The sequence below is a fragment of the Tachyglossus aculeatus genome, chromosome 16, assembly GCF_015852505.1.
Source record: "Tachyglossus aculeatus isolate mTacAcu1 chromosome 16, mTacAcu1.pri, whole genome shotgun sequence".
NCBI lineage: Eukaryota > Metazoa > Chordata > Mammalia > Monotremata > Tachyglossidae > Tachyglossus > Tachyglossus aculeatus.
The window spans coordinates 7,958,937-7,980,836 of NC_052081.1; the positions used below are offsets into that span (position 1 = coordinate 7,958,937).

A 21,900-nucleotide genomic window follows, 5' to 3' on the forward strand; every position below is an offset into this window, starting at 1 on the left:
ATAGATCCAAAGTTGCAAACGCACTATAGAGACAAAACCAAACTTTGTATTATTGGTGGAATTCATGATTTCCACTTCCCTAAAGGCGGATTCAATTCGACCATCAGCTTCATAAGGCAGAAGTTTTTAAGAGGGAAAGGAATGCAGATGCTAACATCGAATACTATCCAAAAGGTTTAAATAAAAGATAGATCCAAAGTTGCAAACACACTATAGAGACCAAACCAAACTGTGTATTACTGGTGGAATTCATGATTTCCACTTCCCTAAAGGCAGATTCAATTCGACCATCAGCTTCATAAGGCAGAAGTTTTTAAGAGGGAAAGGGATGCAGGTGCTAACATTGAATACTATCCAAAAGGTTTAAATAAAAGATCTCTTTATTTTGATTTTGACAACTTTAATAAAATAAGGTGAGATTATAAGAAAAATTACATTAAAAATCAGGTAAACAGAGCCATATAATGTCTTCCTATTCTTTACAGGTGAGAGCAAGTAGTTTTTTAAAGTCTGGAGACCAAAAGCGTTAATGCTACTGAACTTTGCACTTAAAGATAGTGAGTAAAATGACAATTAATTGCCTAAAATGCATTAAGACAAATAGAAAACAATCTCTCGTGGGATCCTATGATCGGTTTTTGAAGGAATAGTTCTCAGAGAAGGAGAAATCCTTATTAACTTTCAGAATGAGGGTAACTGTCTGTGATGTGAGGTCATAATTTGAAGAAACCCTTAAAACATGTAGCCCTCCAAAAATGCGTCTTCAGGATCCTCAACTGTCTTGGAATTTAAATATGCAACCGACCTCCTTTCTCTTCCATCGCTATAGCTCAGTTTCCTGCTGGCACTGGAGAAATAAATTAAAAACAAAACAACAACAACAGAGAGCGAATCAAATTAGAGTCCTCCAGCAACTAAACAAAGTGTTATTGGTAAAATGTCCACAGAAGTTAGATTCTTCCAGCACTAAGTACAGTGCTTGGCACATAGTAAGAGTTTCAGAAATACCACAATTAATATTATTATTCTCTGAAAACAAATGATTTGACTATTAACTAAGCCCTCATTTCCCTCCCCACAGGCCCCTCCTGCATCGCCTATGCACCCCTTAAGAACTTCGACACTTAACTCCAGCCTCACAGGATTTATGTAAGCATCCTTCTACTCTACTATTTTTTCCTATTTTATGTGTGTGTCCCCCTGTAGACTGTAATTTCCTTCTGGGCTTAAGCTTAATAATTAATAATAAGGCTTAAGCCTCATTAAGATCGTATCTCCTCCAAGAGGCCTTCCCTGATTAAGCTCTCTTTTCCCTGACTCCCTCTCCCTTCTGTAACACATCAGAGATACCTAGATACCTGCTCAATAAATACCACTGATCGATTGTCTCTTTTAAATCCTGTGGTCACCTACACAAAGGACTAAGTATATTTTAGACCCTCAAAGTAGAATGCTTACTATGAGTTAGAAACTTTTTATTTCCAAAACTCCACTTAAAAGACCGAGTTCAGTCCATTCTATAATGTGCTCGTTGTATTCTTGAAGAACCTTGTACTAAGGAGAACCTGTGCTCTTTTGCCTTGATGGATGGCGTGCACTGACACTGCAATCACTGTCTATCCAGAAAGACACACTTTGTCAGAAGAACATACCCCCAATTTCTCAAGAGCGTTCTATCCAAAACACATAATGAAAATACACCGTAAGGCAGAACTGATAAAAGATTTTGTTTAAAGATCACTTGCCTTGGTTGAAATTTTTGCCCCGGTGATCCAAAAGTTTGCCTCTGGTTTAATCCACAAGCACATGACGTCCCGGATTCTGTCAATGGAAAGAACAAGGTAGCTAGTATTTTCAAAGCTTTTTACATCAATTTCAACCTTAAAACAGAGGATCGGTAAAATAATGGATTAAGAAGATAGTTTAGGACAAAAGAAATTCATTTTCTCAGGCTGTTACATTCCATCTGTAGTGAAATAATGAAATGAGTGAGGAGCCCCAGGACAGAGAAAAGCAAGGGGAAATAAGAAAGCCTGGCAAAAAGTTGAATGAATTACTTTTCCATTTCCTCTCCAAAATCCTGATTGCTTGAAGATTTGGCGGACCTTAAAAACTGGTTTTCTGATTAAGCCATTTCACATTTTGCAGGAATTAAGTTTTAGTATTTTGAAATTTAGTATTTGAAATTAACAAAATCAGGATTTTAATTCTTCCTCTAAGCCTGAGTATCATTATTCAATAGTACAAGTTTTGAAATCACTCAACAGCAGATTTCCATCCACAGCACCCACCCAACAGGACTGATGCTTTTTAGATCTGCATGTACAGACAGTTGGGTGGTGAAGTTCCACAAAAGGAAAAAACAAAAAAAGGGCATCTAGGGAAAATGCAGGAATTTAGAAAATCATGTATAATTTAAAAATTAAATAGGCACATATACCTCCTTTCTTTCCAGATGTGATGTTTCACTTTTACACATTATTTTGCAGGGATTAGCAGAATCACAGATTTTACTTTTAATAATGAAATTATAAAGTACATACACCTTCAAATCTAAAAAGTCTCATGTTGTTGACAGATACAGAAATATCAAAAAGTGGGGAAAAACTGAATTATAGCAAAAGCTGCTTTGTTTACAACCTTATTATTTCCACGGGCTAACATGACGGCAGGTGTTGAATGACCACACTACAGGAAAAATAAATTATCCCTAGAGGATAAAAAAAAAACAGACGCTGGCTTCTCCACTAAACTTACAAGGAAAGGGAGGGAAGGGCAACAAGCCTTCTTCTCCCACATTCCTAAAGTGGTCTTCTTGCCCCTTTGTGAACTCTGGTTACCTCAAAAAACAACCGGGGTTCTCAACTGCACTCAAAAACCCATTGCAGAAAAGGCCCGAGAATATACTAGCGCACTTTCCTGATTTCAAAGGACCAACTGGGAGTACTTGTTAAAGCAAGAGTATTATATTTCAACTGCTCTACCGTAAGTCAATTCAATGGCAGTTTTCATTTTAAGAAGAATTTTTCTGATTTCTCCCTATATTGAAATTTTACCAGTATTACCTTCAGGGGAGAAATCTGGCTTTAAGAAAGGGAATCTAGTACTTACCTTTAATAAATGTGCAGGGACTCCCATGTAGGGTATCCAATGGGCTAGTCAAACCCCTAGAGTTCTGAAAACGAAAGTTTAGCATATTAAATCAAGACCAAGTGATCATTTTTATTATTATTTTAAAATATAGATTAAAAAAAGGTTGCGAGATGAATTCAAATACATCAAAGCCACCCCTGGAAAGTCTATCTTTTAAAAATACAAATGAGAGGGATGGAGTTAAGATCATTTTCTATGAAGGAAGAGTCAAGGGGTATAGAGGGACCTGAAGAGAGTAGCATGGACACATAAGTGAGTGCCTTCTGGGTGCAATTCAATATACTGAGGGCTTGAGGAAGACACGGACCCTGCCCATAAAGAGCTCACACTGTAACAGGAATGTTGACTAAACTTTTAACATACAGCACACATGGGAAAGACACTTCCTCAAGTTGTTCAGCTTCCTGGAACCACTGTGGGTAAAGAGCTACCAAGTGTTTTTAAAGCACCGTTTGCTTCAGAAAGCTATTACTGATAATGAATGTTCTAAGACCTTCCGATCTTCTGCATTGGGTTGAAATTCGTGTGTGAGAAATCTACCCATTTTCCCGTCTTGCTATGGTGCAGAACAATGGACATATTCTGTTCTTGAGAAGCAGAGTGGCTAGTGGAAAGAGAATGCGCCTGGAAGTATGAGGACCTGGTTTCTAATACTGGTTCCACCACTTACCAGCTGTGTGACCACTGGCCAGGTCACTTAATTACTCTGTGGCTCCGTTTCCTCATCGGTAAATTGGGGATGGAATACCTGTTCTCCATCCTATTTAGAATGTGAGTTCCATGTGGGACAGGGACTGTGTATGACCTGATTAACTTGTATCAACTCCAGTGCTTATAACAGTGCTTGGCCCATTGTAAATGCTTAACAAATACCCCCCAAATGATTAAAAAATAATAATAATAACTAGGGCTATATGGCTCTTGAAAAGATGAGGGCTGGAGTAGTTATTAAATGCTGATAAGGACTGCTGCCTGAAAGGAAGCCATATTGCTACTGTGCAGTTCCAAGGGCTCTCTCTCTCCCTAAAAAATAGAGGCTAAAACTCTTGAGGTTCCTTTCAGATTCTAGCACGTTAAATACTTAAAAAATTCTACGATAGCCAACAATTTCTATTAAACTATCAATAACTTGAAGGATAATTTTTATAAGTTACCATATTTTCTGATTCCAGTTTTGGGGAGCTGAAGCTCTGCCAGGTTTTGGGAATCATTCCGGTCACCTCAGTTGAGCAATCTGTGCCGTGTTCCTGTTGATGATGGTGCTCTTTGGGAAAGGTACTTCTCAGTATGTTTTTCTGTCTCTTTGCCGGGGAAAGCAGTAAAGGATCACAGTGGAAATGAGTTTCTCTCTTAATCCTGGTGGTGCCGGGTGACGTTTGCAGTGGGGACTGAAGCTTGTTGACCGTTTGGGGCACTGGTATTTCTCTGGCGTTCCGCTGGGCTGAAGTTCTCTGGGATTCTTTGAGGTCAAATTCCTGATTAAATTTTCTCAAAGGGGCTAAGATTCTCCAATGAGTCTCTACCAGCCTCGCTTTTTCTACAAACAGTTTGGGGTTTGAAGCTTTCCACGTTCTTTCCGATTTTAGAGGGTCTCTGGGGAAATATTTACGGAAACAGTTTTCAAATTCATCTTCATCTTTCCTGGGACTGATTTTCAGCCACGAATGTCCAAACTGGCTCAGGGGTGACGATTTTATTTTAGGGGTGAGGGGCTTCTGGGATTCGCTGGGAAAGTACTCATGAAAAATTCTTTCAAACGCATCATCATACTTCCAGGGACTCCATACTAAATCTTTATTTGGTGACGAAGGAAGTGAATGGCTTCTCTGCAGATGAGCATTTCTAAGGGTTTTCCATTTCCAGCTGCTTAGCTCTTCACCCGAGATCCTCATATTAGGCAAGTTCAATTTACAAGTTGGCGACCTCAAAGCTGAAATGCCGCTCGAAATTACAGACTCAACTTTGCCTACATACATCGAATCAAATACTGTGCTGGAGCCTACGACTGATTCCAGGGAAGGGTATTTTTGAAAGGACTGTTTAGCTCTATTTGGGTCCCATTTGGAATGTGGAGATAATTTAGTGGCCCCATATGGGTTTCCATCCAAAGGGGCACCTTCCAATCCAAGAGAAAAACTTGGAAATGTAGTACTTTGTGAGATTTCACAGCTGCCTGTCTTTCTGCATGACCCACTGTCTGTGTCTATGCTTCTGACACCTATTACTACTTCACTTGCCTCAATTTCAGCGCAAGGCTCCGAGCAAGGTAAATCAGAAAGCTGCTTCTGGTGGCTCTCTTCATTAATCATTTTCTTACTCAGATTGTTTGGAAACGGCAAGTTTTGGCTACTTCTCCAGCGCAAATCTAACTTTTCTTTCCTCGAGCTTTCTAACCTAGCTATTGTGTTATTCAACTTGTACCTCCTGGAGAGTCTCGCTTTGAAAGAGTATTTGTTTTGGGAATTCGAGGTTCGTTTCAAAGACGCACGCACGATCCGACTCATTGCATTCACCATATCTGGGTATAGGTCTTGAAGTGTAACATCGCTCCACGTGCACTCTTCATTTGCAATGAGATACTGAGCTACGGAAAAATTACCACTGCCTTTTTCATCCTGGTGAAATCTTTGATTTTGAGGCACAACCTCCTTGCTTACGGAACTACGACACGAGAGGCCCAGTTCCTGAAGAGATGAAGGGGTATGCTTCTCTGGAGATTCTGGATTTATTCCTGAAGCATTATCAGGGTAGCCTATGAGACAAGATAGGGAGAGAGAGGAGAACGGAGGAAGGGAGGGAGGGAGGAAGAAAAAGGAAGAGAGGACAAAGTTAGGGTTCTTCAAGTACTTGTTTTACTGAAATCGGATTTTTAATGAGACCTTCCCTGTAGCTTTACTCACCAAACTATCACAAGCTCCTCACTGTATGCAATGTATTTTAACCTCCAATATAGGCTCTTCTAAAGTGGCTGAGGTATCTGTGGAATTTGCTGGGAGCAAAGACCCAGGGAGGAAGCAACTCTTGTTGATGGAATCGTCTTTGGGGTGAGGGAAGGTGGAAAGTGAGGTGGGATATGTGATTGTACTCTCCAAGCACTTAATACAATGCTCTGCACACAGTAAGTGCTCAGTAAATACGACTGAATGAATATGCGATTGAAGAGAAGTCGAATCAGATGTACCTGGGCTATTAGATTCTAATTAGCTCAAACTCTCAAAGAGAAAAGATGGAGAGAAGATGGGAGGGATAGGGGAGAGGAAAAAGGAAAGAGAATGAGGAGGAAGTCCTCTCTTCTTAATGGACTCATTGGTCCTTGTTCATTGGTTGCTTATGGTCAGGGATAATGTCCGCCAACTCTTATGTGTTCTACACTCCAAAAGCGCTTAGTACAGTGCTCTGTAATAATAATAATCATAATGGTACTTGTTAAGCACTTACTATGTGCCAAGCAGTGTTCTAAGCATTGGGGTAGATACAAGTTAATCAGGTTGGACACAGTCCCTGTCCTACATGGGGCTCACACTCTTTATCCCCATTTTAAGGACAAGGTAACTGAGGCCCAGAGAAGTTAAGTGACTTGACCAAGGTCACACAGCAGACCTGGCAGAACTGGTATAAAAATCCAGGTCCTTTTAACTGCTTCCAGCATACACAGTAAGTATTCCATAAAGAACAGCGATTGATTGTTGATCACAAATGTATATATTGTTATGCCACAGCTGTCTTTTCGTTCCCCAAAGAGTGATCTTTTATCCATACTCTAATCTGTCCATATTTTGTCAGTTAAACTTGCTTACTGTACAAATTTTCAACATTTAACTCTATTAGGGTTTCAAAACTAATGGAAAAAAAAGCAGTACTTCTCCACATTCCCTAGCTACAATTAAGATACTCAGGTTTCCGAGGTGTGAGAACATTTCATTCATTCATTCAGTTGTACTTATTGAGTGCTTATTGTGTGCAGAGCGCCATACTAAGCGCTTGGGAAAGTACAATACAGCAATAGAGAGACAATCCCTGCCCACAGTGAGCTCACAGTCACATATGCTAAATTTGGAGAGAAAGTGTAACCAGAATAGTAAAAAAAATAATAATAATTGGCCCAGGATGTAGCCTACACAAGAAATCTTTACAGACCAACACACCCCATGAAATATTTTTGCAAATTGTTTACCTGGAAGAGATTTAGTTGAGGTATTTACTGAAGAAACAGTAGTACACACCGGTTTTGCTTCTCCTGTATCTGCCAACTGGAAACAAGGTAAATTCTTAGTTTAAATGCAATATCGGCAATCTCGAGAAACTCATCTTTAATAAACCCTCTTTTCCCATCTCCTCTTATAATCCACACAAAACCCTCTTTGCAAAAATCTTCCTTTCGCACTGTCCTGAAAATCTGAACTCAATCATACTGTTGTATTTAATTGGCATTGAAGTGCTATTTTAGAAAGGCATATTGCCTTTGGAGGAGAACTAAACATGTTTAATTCAGTAATGTAATTCAGTAAAGGCTTTATGGGAAAAGTTCTCTTTACTGAACTAAGCATGCTCTTTTCTGTAAGTGGATGCTATATGTCCCTCATGAACTAGAAATGTTGAATGGTTAACAGTTCTCTGACCCCTTTAATGACTTCCATCACTGTAAACTCAGTAAAACCTCAGAATTTGCATTCACGAATAAGAAATTCTCCGCATCTTTCGCCCATTAAGCCTCAGCCTTGTTTCCCTCATATGCAAACTACAACTTTCAAATATGATCCTAGGCATTCCTCTAAATTTTATAGTCACCTAACAGCATTCCACAGGTCAAAACAAACTCAAACATCAACTGTGTTGTTGCTAAATTATAAATCCCTAGGGATTTCCATGACAGAAGATTTTTTTTCCATTTTTGTTTAGCTACCCAGCAAAAGCCTTCTGTGCTCTTCCAATTGCTTAGTTCAGTGCTCTGCACACAGTAAGTGCTAAATATATACTTCTGAATGTACCTGTGATGGGGAGGGTTGTTGGCAGGGCCAGCAAGCAAAGTACCCAAAAAGGCAGGCGTGGGAGAGGGCATGCCCACTTAGAGAGTCCTGGCAAACACAAGCCAGTAACATCCAACAAGGGGAAGACTTGGAAAGGCCGCTCATCTGGGAAGAAGTGTCAGGGGGCCAAAAGTTACTGGTTCAGGGACTTTTCCCACCCTGTCACTTTACAAAAAAAAAAAAAAAATGGAGCAGTAAGGATACAAGATTGCACACGTATTTCACTTCTGGTTCTGATTGTTTCCACTTTTTGGTCAAATCACCTTTACAGAAAGATATCGTTTCAGTTAGTTGGAGGCATTTTCCAATACCCCACCTTTCTGGTCGTTGCATTTATCTGATTATTAAAGCACTGAAGCTGGATCATATATTTTCTCCACCTATTTTTCTAAATTATGTACATATTTCGTATAGGAAATTGTATACCTTTGGCATTGAGTTTTTAATTTGCTTGTGATCACAAAAGGTTCGAGTTCTTGTGCTCAAGACAAATAGAACTAAGAGGATTAAAATGATACAGCCGTACTGCAAATGGGTGAATAAAATCTACCAGCCCATCAAAATCTTTTACTGGCTATCTCACGTCTAAGGCATCCTTGTTTATAATGAGCCACATAAGCAGGTTGTAAACTCTTCCTCTTCTTAAATCATTAGTACCTCTTCCTACCTACTTTCTTTACCAGTAACCTATCTTCTTTCCATAAGAACTATACTATCCCAGACATATTCCCTAAACATAGTGATTATCAGTACTTTAAGGGCAGTGGTGAGATTTGGAATTCAGACTGTAGAACTGGCAGAGAGAGACTATGCTATGCAAGTTTGGCTGTAACAGTGGGGGAAAACCTGAAGGGAAGTGGGAACACCTGCTGTATATTGACAACATGTGGCATCTAGCTGGGAATGGGGCTTCAGTGGGTCTTGGCAGCCAAAAATCAGCCAATGGACAAATACCCAAAGGCTGCTGCAATAGTCTGACCCTTTTGGGAAATAAACCATGAGAAAAAGCTGGTATACTCAATATCATTGAGCTGGGTGTATCTATTTTCCAGCGTATTACAGGCATATGAATCGATATGAACCACTCTTGTAACCATAAGCTTGTTGTGGGCAGGGACTGTGTCTACCAACTCTGTTACACTGTAATATTGTATTCTCCCAAGTGCTCAGTACAGTGCTTTGGACATAGTAAACACTCAATAAATACTATTGATTGAACCAGATTCTCAGCAACTAAAAGCTTTATTGACCATTTTGGGGGAAATAAAAAAACTTGGAAACATGTCACTAGATTCAAAAATGAAAAAAAAGACACCAACAGTTGACGCTAGTGATATGCTCTGCATGCTGTTCTTTTTTCTAACTGATTTTCACCTCATTCTACAAATTTTTGGGCCTTACAAAGGACAGCAGAATTATTGAATACAAAGGAATTGAAAAAAAAAAAAATGGAAACAGTCATTTCATTTCAGATTGGATGAAAGCCAAATTAACTAAAAAGCCTGAGATGAGACTGGTTACCTCTATCCATTTGGGATAATTCCTTTCGTCATTTTGTAGTAACACATCAACACTGACAATGCGCTTCCTTTTGATTTCATTTTGTGCGGGTCCTTCCGGTGTAGCATGCTCCAAATATGAAAAACACCAAACACAACAAAAAACCCACAAGATAAATGAATATTCCCACCAAATGTGGATAGCCCTTTCGTTTAAAGCAGTGTAACACCCTGGTGAACTTTGGTGGTCAAAACTACATCTACATATTTCAAAAGATTCTATTTTATTTTGGCTTGGCAGCTCCAAATGGGGAATCCCAGAGGACCCTCAATGCCCAGTCATTTGAGGGTTTTTGTCCAATCGGCCCTGACCCGGGCCTCGGGGACCTTGGCCGATCCCAATCCGTATGCAAAGGCCGGGCTCAAGCAGGAGCGTGGCTGAGGGAAGAGTAGAGTTTCCAGGGACCTTCGCAACCTGCAGGGATATTTCAGTCATTCATTCAATCGTATATATTGAGCGCTTACTGTGCGCAGAGCACTGTACTAAGCACTCAGTCCACTCAGAAGTCTGAGGATGGCCCACTTAGCCTAGGCCCGCCGGGGTCCACCTCCTGCAGATGGGGAACTTCCGAGGGACTCCAAACTCCACTCTCCATTGGCGGGCCTGGGCTCCCCGGGTTTATCCATGTCTCACACAAGGGGAACTGGGTCTGGGGGCGGCAAATTTCATTCTAGTGATTTTTCAATCTCAAGCCAGGCCAGATAGAAATGGTAAGCAACAAAATATTCCAGGTCTCAGCTGCACTGGGAAGCTGTGAGACAATCCAGGTTTAGAGCCGGAAGTTGCGGCAGTATTAGCAGATGAGAAGGGAAGAGCAGAGGGCGGTTCGTGAGGCGGGGGATGGCGACAATCAATCAATCAATCAATCGTATTTATTGAGCGCTTACTATGTGCAGAGCACTGTACTAAGCGCTTGGGAAGTACAAATTGGACAACACGGCACAAGTCTGGAAAACTGAGGTTCAGGTAGACCACACACTATGTTCTCCAGACTCCATTTCAGCTGTTGGCCAATTTAGGGAAATAGCACGGAACTGGAAGTCAGGGGGCTCTGGCTCTAATCCTGGCACGTTCTTGGCACTTCAGTTTCCTCATCTGAAATATGGGGATTCAATACCTCTCCTTCTTTTTTAATTATTTATGGTATTTGTTAAGCGCTTACTATGTGCCAGGGACTGTTCTAAGCACTGGGGTAGATACAAGTTGGACACAGTCCACGTCCCACATGGGGCTCACAATCTAAACCACCATTTTACAGATGACGGAACTGAGGCCCAGAGAAGTGGAGGGAAGTGACTTATCCAAGATCACACGGCAGACAAGCTGGGATTCGAACCAGATCCTTCTCACTCCCAGGCCCATGCTCTATCCACTAGGCCACCCTACTTCTCCCCACCTAGAATGTGAGCCTCATGAGGGACAGACGCTGTGCCTGACCTGATTGTATCGTGTCTACCTTTGAGCGTAGGATAATCTTTGACACATAGCAAGCATTTAAATACCACAATCACTATTATTATTTGAGCATGCCGGAAAACATGGTCTTATTTGCAAACATTCTCATCTTTATTTCTAAGTTTATCACAAGTCGGTGAAATTTACTTACACAACTGAAGCTCTCACGTAAAGAACAAGTCTGTCCCTCCAAGTTAATTGTTTTCAGCTGTTTTCCGATCAAAGTCACATCAACATTTTCGCACTCCACGTCAAATGTAACATCGCCACTGCTGATTTCTGCATCTAAAGTGAAAAACTAATTCCAATAGTAACTAACAAAAAAAAAGTTTTCCTAGAAGAGATGATATTACTTGCTATAATAGAATATTTTCAATCTCCAGTTACTTCACAAATGAGGAAGCAAAAGTTTCAGCTCTGAAATATCTGGAAAACTTCCAGATTTACAGGCTTTTTTTGTTTTCCCTAATTTAAGGAATACCCCATTTTTAAAATGAAAGAGTTGGTCTCTGACTTCAGTTTTGCCTTTTTAATATACACATTATATCAAGGGAATGAATATGCATTATCAAAAAATAAATTGTAAATGTAGTTTGTTAATGAAAGCTAAAAGTTAAAAATTTCCTTAGGCACCTGTGACAAGCAATTTAATCTGAAAAATCAACACCTTTTTAGATTTTCCTTAATTTCAGTGATCTAATTGGCAATAACTAATCAAGTGAAAAATACTTGTTTGGCCTCTTTAATATGTATAAATCTGTTTAATATTTCATCCATGTGGATCTTAGGAAACAGAAAAAGTCAAAATGTGTTCTCAGAGTTGTCAGTGCTTATGAGAGCCCAGGAGCAGGACTTTGGTGAAGTTTTCTGTCAGCAACTAACTGCAGCGCCTTTTCAATCAATGGGAAAGAGTCATTCTCTAAAAGCACTTATAGGACATTAAAAGGAAAGAGTGCCTATCTTATCCAGGATGTCACCAATTTTTTTTAGTCATTTGGACTCAGAAGTGTGAAATGCACAAAATTGGACAGAAAATAAATGAAATACGATTGAATGAATGAGTGAACTGACTTGATAAAAGCAAAAATAAATTAATATTTGAGTGCAGAAGGCTTATTTATGAAGGGCTGAAAGACAGCGGAATAGTCACAGGAACCCATAAGCCATAAAGCCAGAAAAGACATTAGCAAACCAAATCTAGGTGAAGGAGCCGGGTGGGAAATCTTAAAGCAGGGCTCAAAAATCAAGAATAGTCACCAAGCCCAATAGGAAGAGTAAAAAGAAGATGGAAATTAGAGCTTGACTCAGATCCTAATTAACCACAATTCAAGTTGTTAGGCTTGGGTTGAGAGAAAATAAAGTCAACCTAGCTAAGTTTACATCAGGCTTTGGTGGTTCTTTATTTATTGTTAATGTCTGTCTCCTCCTCTAGACAACAGTAAGCTTGTTGTGGGCAGGGAATGTGTCTGTTATATTATACTCTCCCAAGTGCTTAGTACAGTTCTGTGCATACAGAAAGCGTTTGATAAATACGACTGACTGACTCCTTCAGCTCCCCAATAGGCAGGGACAGTGCGCCTCAGTTAATATTGGACCAGGTTAGGCCTGGGCAGGGCTAGTATAGGACAGTTTTCCTGGATTTCTGGTCTACCCAGGGCAGTAGCTGTAGCAAAGAAGCAGTACGGCATAGTGGATAGAGCATGGACCTACGAGTCAGAAGGTCAGGGGTTCTAATCCCGGCTCCGCCGCTTTTCTGCTGTGTGACCCTGGGTAAGTCACTTCACTTCTCTGTGCCTCAGTTACCTTCTCTGTAAAATGGGGATTGAAACTGTGAGCCCCACCTGGGACAAAGACTGTATCCAACGAGGTTTGCTTGTATCACCCCAGCGCTTATTACCTGTCACATTTTAAGCGCTTAACAAATATCACAGTTATTATTATCCAATGAGAGCCATGATCTTGATTTTAGATCAGAGGCCAAACACTGCCTTCTGGTCCTCCAGCAGTGAGGATGTAGCTCGGGAGAGCTATCTGCACTGCTTCCTGGAGCCTGAGGTTCATGAAGGTGTGGGCGGGAGGGAGAAAACGGCCAGTGTGCCCTGGTGAACCGTGAAGGTCTCAAAAATGGCTGTTCCAACATCAGAGGGCCACTATGGACCCTGAGTGGGCAACAGGGTCCCTGTAATCAATCAATCATATTTCCTGAGCACTTACTATGTGCAGAGCACTGTACCAAGCGCTTGGGAAGTACAAATTGGCAACATATAGAGACAGTCCCTACCCAACATTGGGCTCACAGTCTAAAAGGGGGAGACAGAGAAAAAAAAACAAACATACTAACAAAATAAAACAAATAGAATAGATATGTAAAACAAATAGAATAGATATGTACGGACTAGTTCTTCCTGTTCCTCTCTTGTTGATAATAATAATAACAATGGCATTTGTAAAGGGCTTACTATGTGCTAGGCACTGTACTTTGCGCTGAAATGGATACAAGCAAATCGGGTTAGACACAGTCCCTGTCCCAGGTGGGGCTCACAATCTTGATCTCGATTTTACAGATGCGGTAACTGAGGCCCAGAGAAGTGAAGTGACTTGCCCAAGGTCACACAGCAGACAAGTGGCAGAGCTGGGATTAGACTCCCGGCCCCGTGCTCCATCCACTATACCATGCTGCTGCTCTTGACGACCCCTGATTGCACCCATGAATGCAAAGAAAGGGTCAGAAGACGTCCCTCCTCTCATGGTGGCTAGGTTAAACTCTGTAACAGGGAAAGGCAGCTGCCTGCTCAACAGTCCCCAAAGGGCCTGGGTGTCACCACGCCTTTCCCTCCCAGGGCAGTCCCTGCTCTACTCACCTAATTGGATTTTCTAATTGCCAGTGGCAAGGAGGCAAAATTACTCCCCGCCCTGTTTATAAGCCCATATCACATTACAAGCAAAAATTTCAGGAGGTGACATAGTCATGGAATTTAAGCATAGAAATAGCAGATAGTCAATCAAGCAATCAATCAATCGTATTTATTGAGAGCTTACTGTGTCCAGAGCACTGTACTAAGCACTTGGGAAGTACAAGTCGGCAACACAGAGAGAGTCCCTACCCAACAGCGGGCTCACAGTCTAGAAGGGGGAGACAGAGAACAAAACCAAACACATTAACAAAATAAAATAAATAGAATAGATATGAACAAGTAAGATAAATAGAGTAATAAATATGTACAAACATATATACATATAGTATATGTATATACTAGTATAGTATATAGTATAGTACTGACTAGTATAGTCAGTAGAATAGCAAATAGACCTAGATTCTCATACTGCCAGGCTTATTCATCGGCTTGGAAAATTAGTCTTACCTCTGGCTGGAACTGGATTTTCTTCATATAGTTGACTTCTCGACTCCACAGGGCGTTTCTTAAAATATATAAAGTGAATCAAATGAAAGAAATATCTCATCACCCTAACCATTAGTTTCACAGCTACTAAATTCTGAAACCAACTGGATTTTACTCACGGAGAAGTCCACTACTAGTACACAATAAAGCCACAGCTGTATCCTGGTCTACCTAGAACATTAATCCCAGTGTTTCCAAAACGCAGTATTCCTTGAATGAATGTTTCCCATAAAACTTCTCAGCCTTTTGTGTGCTCATTTACCCTGAAATTACAGTGCAGGGGCATCTGCCTGTAACTTGGCAAGGGGAGAGTTAAGCAGGCTTAATAAGGTTTCTCGTAGGGACCATGGAAGAGAAAGTAACACACTCAGTTCTGCCAAGAGGCAAGTTTTCACCACACGCTTTGGCCTAGGGGATTAGGGAATGTTTGGGCGACAATTTCAGATTGTTGGGACAGAGTGCTTTGTGGGGATGGAAGAAACGTTCTGGGCTTGGCATTGCTCACAGTGAGTATGACAGTGTGCGTTCTCCTTAACACAAGCTTCTGCAATAATTCGACCTCTATACTATAAAAGAACTAGGTGCAACTGGGAAGGTATACAGTAGAACAGTACAACTGGTTTGTTCCAAAATTAAAGTTTTTTGTTGTTGTTGTTAGGCTTTTTTTAAGGACTGTCGCTTGGAAAAAGTAGAGGCCACTTCTCCCCCAAAAGATGACAGCAAAAACAGAAGCTTCTTTTATTTGGAAAAAAGCAAACTCAATATATAATAGGATGCAGCAACATAATTTCCTGGATTCTCATGTTAGGTATGACCAAGACAGAAGGTTTTATGATTTTAGGCCCCAATACAACAGGTACATCTGATAAAACAGATTATACCAGAAGCATTAATCCGGGCATGGAAATGAAAGAAACAGCTCCCGTTCAAAACATGTGACAATCAATTCTAAACCCAAGGAGGAGTAATAACTGCCACCCATGTTGTCGGGACAGACTCTTCAAGGAGCACTTGAGCATTTTTCAAGGAGCAATAACTACAATGCTTTACTTAATTTTTAAATATAACTGTACCCAACCCCTTCACATCTTGTCTTAAAGACTTAAAAACTCTCATAAAAGCAAATCAGATTTAGATTAAAAAATAATCAAATCGTAGAAGTGAGTTAAAAATTAATATTTGGTAAACAGGAAAGTGGAAGAGAAAAAAAAACAGTTTGTGAACCTTTAGGTTAGGTAGAATGTGTGGTTACAGTAGCACTGTTTTAAGCGCTCAGACCAAAGGTATTTTCTGAAGGGATTTTTTAAAAATGAGGGAAAAAAATTAGAATTTGTCTGGGGCAAAGCTAACATTATTAGGGGTTGATCCATGCAGACAAGTATTATGGATTTGCAGTAAAATAGATCATAGGTATCTTACTTCGAAGCTTGTCCCAACACAGACTGCTTGAGGGATACTTCCATATTTTTTTGGCTTTTCAACCAGGCCCTAGCACTCTCCCCATAGTTCTCTAACACCCTAAGAAATTATGAGAAAAACTGATGCTTCTTAAATTAAAAAGTAAACAATTTAGGGAGTGCTATTTGTATTACCCAGTTTGTCTTCTTATGGTTGACGTGGCATGAGGAGAGATATTGTTCATAAGAAAGTAAAGGAAAAAAAAATCTTCGAAAACTACTCCTCATATTAGTTGTTTTCGAAAAAGGAATAGCAAATGAGAAAAATGTATTAACCACTTATAATGAAGGGATAGACCCAAATTCAGTAAATAGGGAGGCTGTTCTAAATCTATATCTTTCAATCTTGGAGATGATTCTAGACCAATATCTATAATTCATACCACTGTTCTTCTAGAATAAAAAAGTCTGCAAAATTCATTAATAAAATACCTGTGTTTTGTTTTTCTTCTTTATCTTTTGTGGTGTTTCACCCCATACTTTTGGTCCTTAGAGAAGAAAAAGAAAATTAAACTTAATTAAACGTTAAAATTAAAGTTATATAAGTTAACTTTATAAGTTAAGGTTATATAAGTCTAGCATTAAAAGTCAGCCAAACCTCTTGCTAACTCCTAGAGGAAAAGATTTTTCACTCACATAAAGGTAAAGACCCTCCCCTCCCCAAAGTTGACTATTTCTGTGGTCTGTCTAGTTCAAAATAAAATCCGTTAATTGATGTTTCAGAAATAAGCAATGGCTTCAATTTATTCCACAGGAAAATTGGGATCTCTTTTCAAGTTTGAAAACTAAGGTTGACTTTTGGAAGCTGGTGTCTCTGCCTGGGGTCTAAGAGAACCCCTCAGAATTTGGTTACCCTGCTCCGGTACTGTGTGCGGAGCCCCGAACTAAGCACTGGGAAGGAGTATACAGGCGTGCATTAATAATAACTAGTAATAATAATTGTGTTATTTGTTAAGCTCCTACTCTGTGCCAGGCACTGTACTAAGCGCTTGGGAGTTAACAAGCAAATCAGGTTGGACACAGTCCCTGTTCCATGTGGGGCTCTCAGTCTCAATTCCCATTTAACAGATGAGGGAACTGAAGCCCCCCCAAGGGACAACCTGACCACCTTGTAACCTCCCCAGCGCTTAGAACAGTGCTTTGCACATTGTAAGCGCTTAATAAATGCCATTAAAAAGGAAAAAAAGCACAGAGAAGTAAAGTGACTTGCCCAAGGTCACACAACAGGCAAGTGGCGGAGCCGGGATTAGAACCCATGTGTTCTGCCTCCCAGCCCATGCTGCTTCTGGTATTTGAGGGTGTTGAAAGAACTAGTCGGGTAATTATCTAGGACTATTTCTTCAAACGGAACTGGGGGTTGGGAAGGGGGTCTCTAAGCCATTAATTGTAAGCACTTTTTGATCATGTCTAGAAATGTCAAACAAAGCACTATATGGAGAAGCAAATGTTTTTGGGAAATATTTGAACTGGGTCATATAAACACACCCTTCGATGACCTCACCTGTTAAAACCATGAGCCCCATGTGTATATATGTTTGTACATATTTATTACTCTATTTATTTTACTTGTACATATCTATTCTATTTATTTTATTTTGTTAGTATGTTTGGTTTTGTTCTCTGTCTCCCCCTTTTAGACTGTGAGCCCACTGTTGGGTAGGGACTGTCTCTATATGTTGCCAACTTGTACTTCCCAAGCGCTTAGTACAGTGCTCTGCACACAGTAAGCGCTCAATAAATACGATTGATTGATTGATGTGGAACATGGACTATGTCCAACCTGATTAGCTTGTGTCTACGCTAGCACTTAGTGCCTGGCACATACAAATACTTAACACTTTGGCACTTAAATACCATATATTAAAAAAAAAAAAAGCTAACAAGACCTTTGGACTGCCCATACTACACAATGTTTTGGCAAGGACTGGTACTAGGAAGCTTCTTAACACCCAAAAAAGCAAGACAAAAAAAATGTTAAGGGAGAGGGAGAAATAGGCTAACCAGCCCGTGGAAAATGCAATAATTACTAATAAAATATTTGTTCTACTGTGATAATTGGGCAAATGCATCCATTTGCAAAAAAGAGCTGAAAAATGTCAATAAGCAGTTTGTTTTTACTCACTGTTATACTCTTTCTCCTAACTCCATAACTTTATGATAGTTTTTAGACTAAAGAAAAGTTAGTTTTATAAAATTGAATCGCAAGAGGAAATGTTTGCATTGAATGACTAAACAGAGTTCAAGGCTTGCTTATATCATTTTAAAAGAATCATAGTATTAATAGAAGTATTTGTTAATTTTAAAGCACGGTAAATTTCCTACTAAAAAAAAAAAAACCCTAATAGGTATTTCTACTACACTGCATGATTTTCAAGCACCTACTTTGCTGTAACATTTCATTTTGATCACCTTTTAAAAAAACCTGAAGGTGTAGTTCCTTAAGAAAAAAAACAGCTTACCAGCTGGTGTGTTGTAAGTCAATGTTTCCAGGCACACGACTACATCATCTTCAAAAGCATGATTATACTAAGGAGAAAAAAAATTAAAAACTACCATTAAAAACAGATTACTTGATTCGGGCAATGCTTTTTCATAATCTGGGTATCTAATAAAATCCATGTTCTTTTTCCTCTTCTAACAGAAAATGCCCTAATCTGGCCCAATTGATTCCTGAGGGTATTTATCCAACAGTTTAACTTTCCACCCGCTTATCCCACTACACCCCAGCTTGTACTTTGCTCCTCTCAAGATAACCTATCCATTGTGCCTCATTCTCATCCCTTCTGCCTCCCGACTCTTGCCTTTCTCTCTGCCTTCAAGTCAGACGAGCTCTGCTTTTTCCATCTTCAAAGCCCAACTGAAATCACATTTCTTCCAAGAGGTCTTCCAATCAATCAATGGGTCTTATTGAGCGCTTACTTGGTGCAGACAGCACTGTACTAAGATCATGGGAAAGTACAATACAACAGAGTTAGTGCAGTGTTTTGGCTTAGTACAGTGCTTTGGACACAGTAAGCATTCAATAAATAGAATTGAATGAATGGTAAACACGATCCCTGCCCATAAGGAGCTTAGAGTCCACAAGGGGAGACAGAAATTAAAATAGACTGCGAGACCACAAATAAATCTTAAAATCCCCTAACAGTGTTTCTGCCCTGAAGAAAACCAGCCAACCTTTCCCAATTAATCTCTTATCACCCTGGTAATAACCCTCACAACTGCTACCTCAGCACTTCTTTACCATTTCAACACTGGTGGGCTCACAACTGCACATAACTCATATGTACGTATCATCATCATCATCATCAATCGTATTTATTGAGCGCTTACTATGTGCAGAACACTGCACTAAGCGCTTGGGAAGTACAAATTGGCAACACATAGAGACGGTCCCTACCCAACAGTGGGCTCACAGTCTAAAAGGGGGAGACAGAGAACAAAACCAAACATACTAACAAAATAAAATAAATAGAATAGATATGTACAAGTAAAATTGATAAATAGAGTAATAAATATGTACAAATACTAGTTATTATCTTTAATAATAATAAATACGGTTGATTGATTGACTGATTGAGGCCCAAATCCGTGTTTTGCTTCTGTTGTATATTCTCAAGCGTCGCCCTCGATCGGCCCCCAATAATCGATTAATATTCATTCATTCAATCGTATTGATTGAGCGCTGTGTGCAGAGCACTGGACTAAGTGCTTGGGAAGTGCAAATCTGTGCGTCTCCCCCTTCTAGACTGTGAGCCCACTGTGGGGTAGGGACTGTCTCTAGATGCTGCCAACTCGTACTTCCCAAGCGCTTAGTCCAGTGCTCTGCACACAGTCAGTGCTCAATAAATACGGTTGATTGATTGACTGATTGAGGCCCAAATCGGTGTTTTGCTTCTGTTGCATATTCTCAAGCTTCGCCCTCGATCGGCTCCCAATAATCGATTAATAGTCATTCATTCAATCGTATTGATTGAGCGCTGTGTGCAGAGCACTGGACTAAGTGCTTGGGAAGTGCAAATCTGTGCGTCTCCCCCTTCTAGACTGTGAGCCCACTGTGGGGTAGGGACTGTCTCTAGATGCTGCCAACTCGTACTTCCCAAGCGCTTAGTCCAGTGCTCTGCACACAGTCAGCGCTCAATAAATACGGTTGATTGATTGACTGATGGAGGCCCAAATCCGTGTTTTGCATCTGTTGTATATTCTCAAACTTCGCCCTCCATCAGCTCCCAATAATCTATTAATACTCATTCATTCAATCGTATTTATTGAGCGCTGTGTGCAGAGCACTGGACTAAGTGCTTGGGAAGTGCAAATCTGTGCGTCTCCCCCTTCTAGACTGTGAGCCCACTGTGGGGTAGGGACTGTCTCTAGATGCTGCCAACTCGTACTTCCCAAGCGCTTAGTCCAGTGCTCTGCACACAGTCAGCGCTCAATAAATACGGTTGATCGATTGACTGATGGAGGCCCAAATCCGTGTTTTGCATCTGTTGTATATTCTCAAGCTTTGCCCTCCATCGGCTCCCAATAATCGATTAATAGTCATTCATTCAATCGTATTGATTGAGCGCTGTGTGCAGAGCACTGGACTAAGTGCTTGGGAAGTGCAAATCTGTGCGTCTCCCCCTTCTAGACTGTGAGCCCACTGCTGGGTAGGGACTGTCTCTAGATGTTGCCAACTCGGACTTCCCAAGCGCTTAGTCCAGTGCTCTGCACGCAGTAAGCGCTCAATAAATACGATTGATTGATTGATTGATCCCGGCCCGCGGCGAAGCAAGGGGTGGGAGAAGACGAAGCGGGAAAGGAGAGCAGGTGCAAAGGGGAGAGCTGGGAGAAGCGGGGGCCGGGCCCGCCCCTGGGCAAGAAGTACAAACCTTTTCCAATATCCGGCCCATGGTGGCAAGGAACTTGTGTCGGTTTCTCCTAAGTCTCTCGTTGATGTCCGGCGCGTCCATGCTGGCGGCAGCGGCAGCAGAGCTCCCCCTTTCCCGCTAGCCGGGCCCCGGACCGGCCGGGCCCGCTGCAACTTTGTCCCTCCCGAGGCGGCGCTGCTATTGGCCGGCCGCGCGGCGACACTCTCCGCCCGAACCAATGGGACGCGAGCCCGCCTCCCTCGCCGGGCTCCCATTGGTGGGGGCGCGACAAGGCGGGCGCCGATTGGCTCATTTAAAATCCCGACGCTTGTTTACGGGCGACCGCGGGCCTCTCCGGAGCGCGGCTCCGTCCCCGCCCAAACGTGAACTCCGGCGGGCGGGAGGGGAGGGAAGCACTGCGGCACACTGATCAATCAATCAATCAATCGTATTTTTTGAGCGCTTCCTGTGTGCAGAGCACTGTACTAAGCGCTTGGGAAGTACAAGTTGGCAACATCTAGAGACAGTCCCTACCCAACAGTGGGCTCACAGTCTAGAAGCAGCGTGGCTCAGTGGAATGAGCCTGGGCTTTGGAGTCAATCAATCAATCAATCGTATTTATTGAGCACTTACTGTGCAGAGCACTGTACTAAGCGCTTGGGAAGTACAAGTTGGCAACATCTAAAGACAGTCCCTACCCAACAGTGGGCTCACAGTCTAGAAGCAGCGTGGCTCAGTGGAAAGAGCCTGGGCTTTGGAGTCAATCAATCAATCAATCAGTTGTATTTATTGAGCGCTTACTGTGTGCAGAGCACTGTACTAAGCGCTTGGGAAGTACAAGTTGGCAACATCTAGAGACGGTCCCTACCCAACAGTGGGCTCACAGTCTAAAGAGTCAGAGGTCATGGGTTCAAATCCCGGCTCCACCACTTATCAGCTGTGTGCCTTTGGGCAAGTCACTTAACTTCTCTGGGCCTCAGTTCCCTCATCTGTAAAA

General features: G+C 41.2%; 1 protein-coding gene across 2 annotated transcripts; it reads right to left on the reverse strand.

The window, feature by feature from the left end:
- Nucleotides 1–419: 419 nt before the first annotated feature.
- LOC119938387 (Holliday junction recognition protein) lies at nucleotides 420–21,005 on the reverse strand. 2 transcript variants are annotated; one of them, XM_038758205.1, is made up of 11 exons: nucleotides 20,925–21,005; nucleotides 18,513–18,579; nucleotides 16,486–16,541; nucleotides 14,558–14,615; nucleotides 11,347–11,480; nucleotides 9,702–9,809; nucleotides 7,328–7,403; nucleotides 4,308–5,905; nucleotides 3,112–3,175; nucleotides 1,746–1,821; nucleotides 420–847 (listed from the first exon to the last, which is right to left on the reverse strand). In XM_038758205.1, the coding sequence occupies exons 1-11, from the start codon at nucleotides 21,003–21,005 to the stop codon at nucleotides 733–735; spliced, it is 2,433 nt and encodes an 810-aa protein (XP_038614133.1). In that variant the 3' UTR covers nucleotides 420–732. The 2 variants fall into 2 exon arrangements, with proteins under 2 accessions (XP_038614133.1, XP_038614134.1); XM_038758206.1 differs by having other exon boundaries at nucleotides 4,374–5,905; nucleotides 20,925–20,984.
- Between the last annotated feature and the right edge of the window lie 895 nt (nucleotides 21,006–21,900).

Excerpts from the sequence above, each read along its gene's own strand:
- LOC119938387 (XM_038758205.1), bottom strand. The coding sequence starts at position 21,005 with ATGGACGCGCCGGACATCAACGAGAGACTTAGGAGAAACCGACACAAG. Across the intron at positions 14,616-16,485 it reads AGAAGAAAAACAAAACACAG|AAACGCCCTGTGGAGTCGAG; the intron begins GTATTTTATTAA and ends ATATATTTTAAG. Across the intron at positions 3,176-4,307 it reads AACTGGAATCAGAAAATATG|AACTCTAGGGGTTTGACTAG; the intron begins GTAACTTATAAA and ends TTTCGTTTTCAG.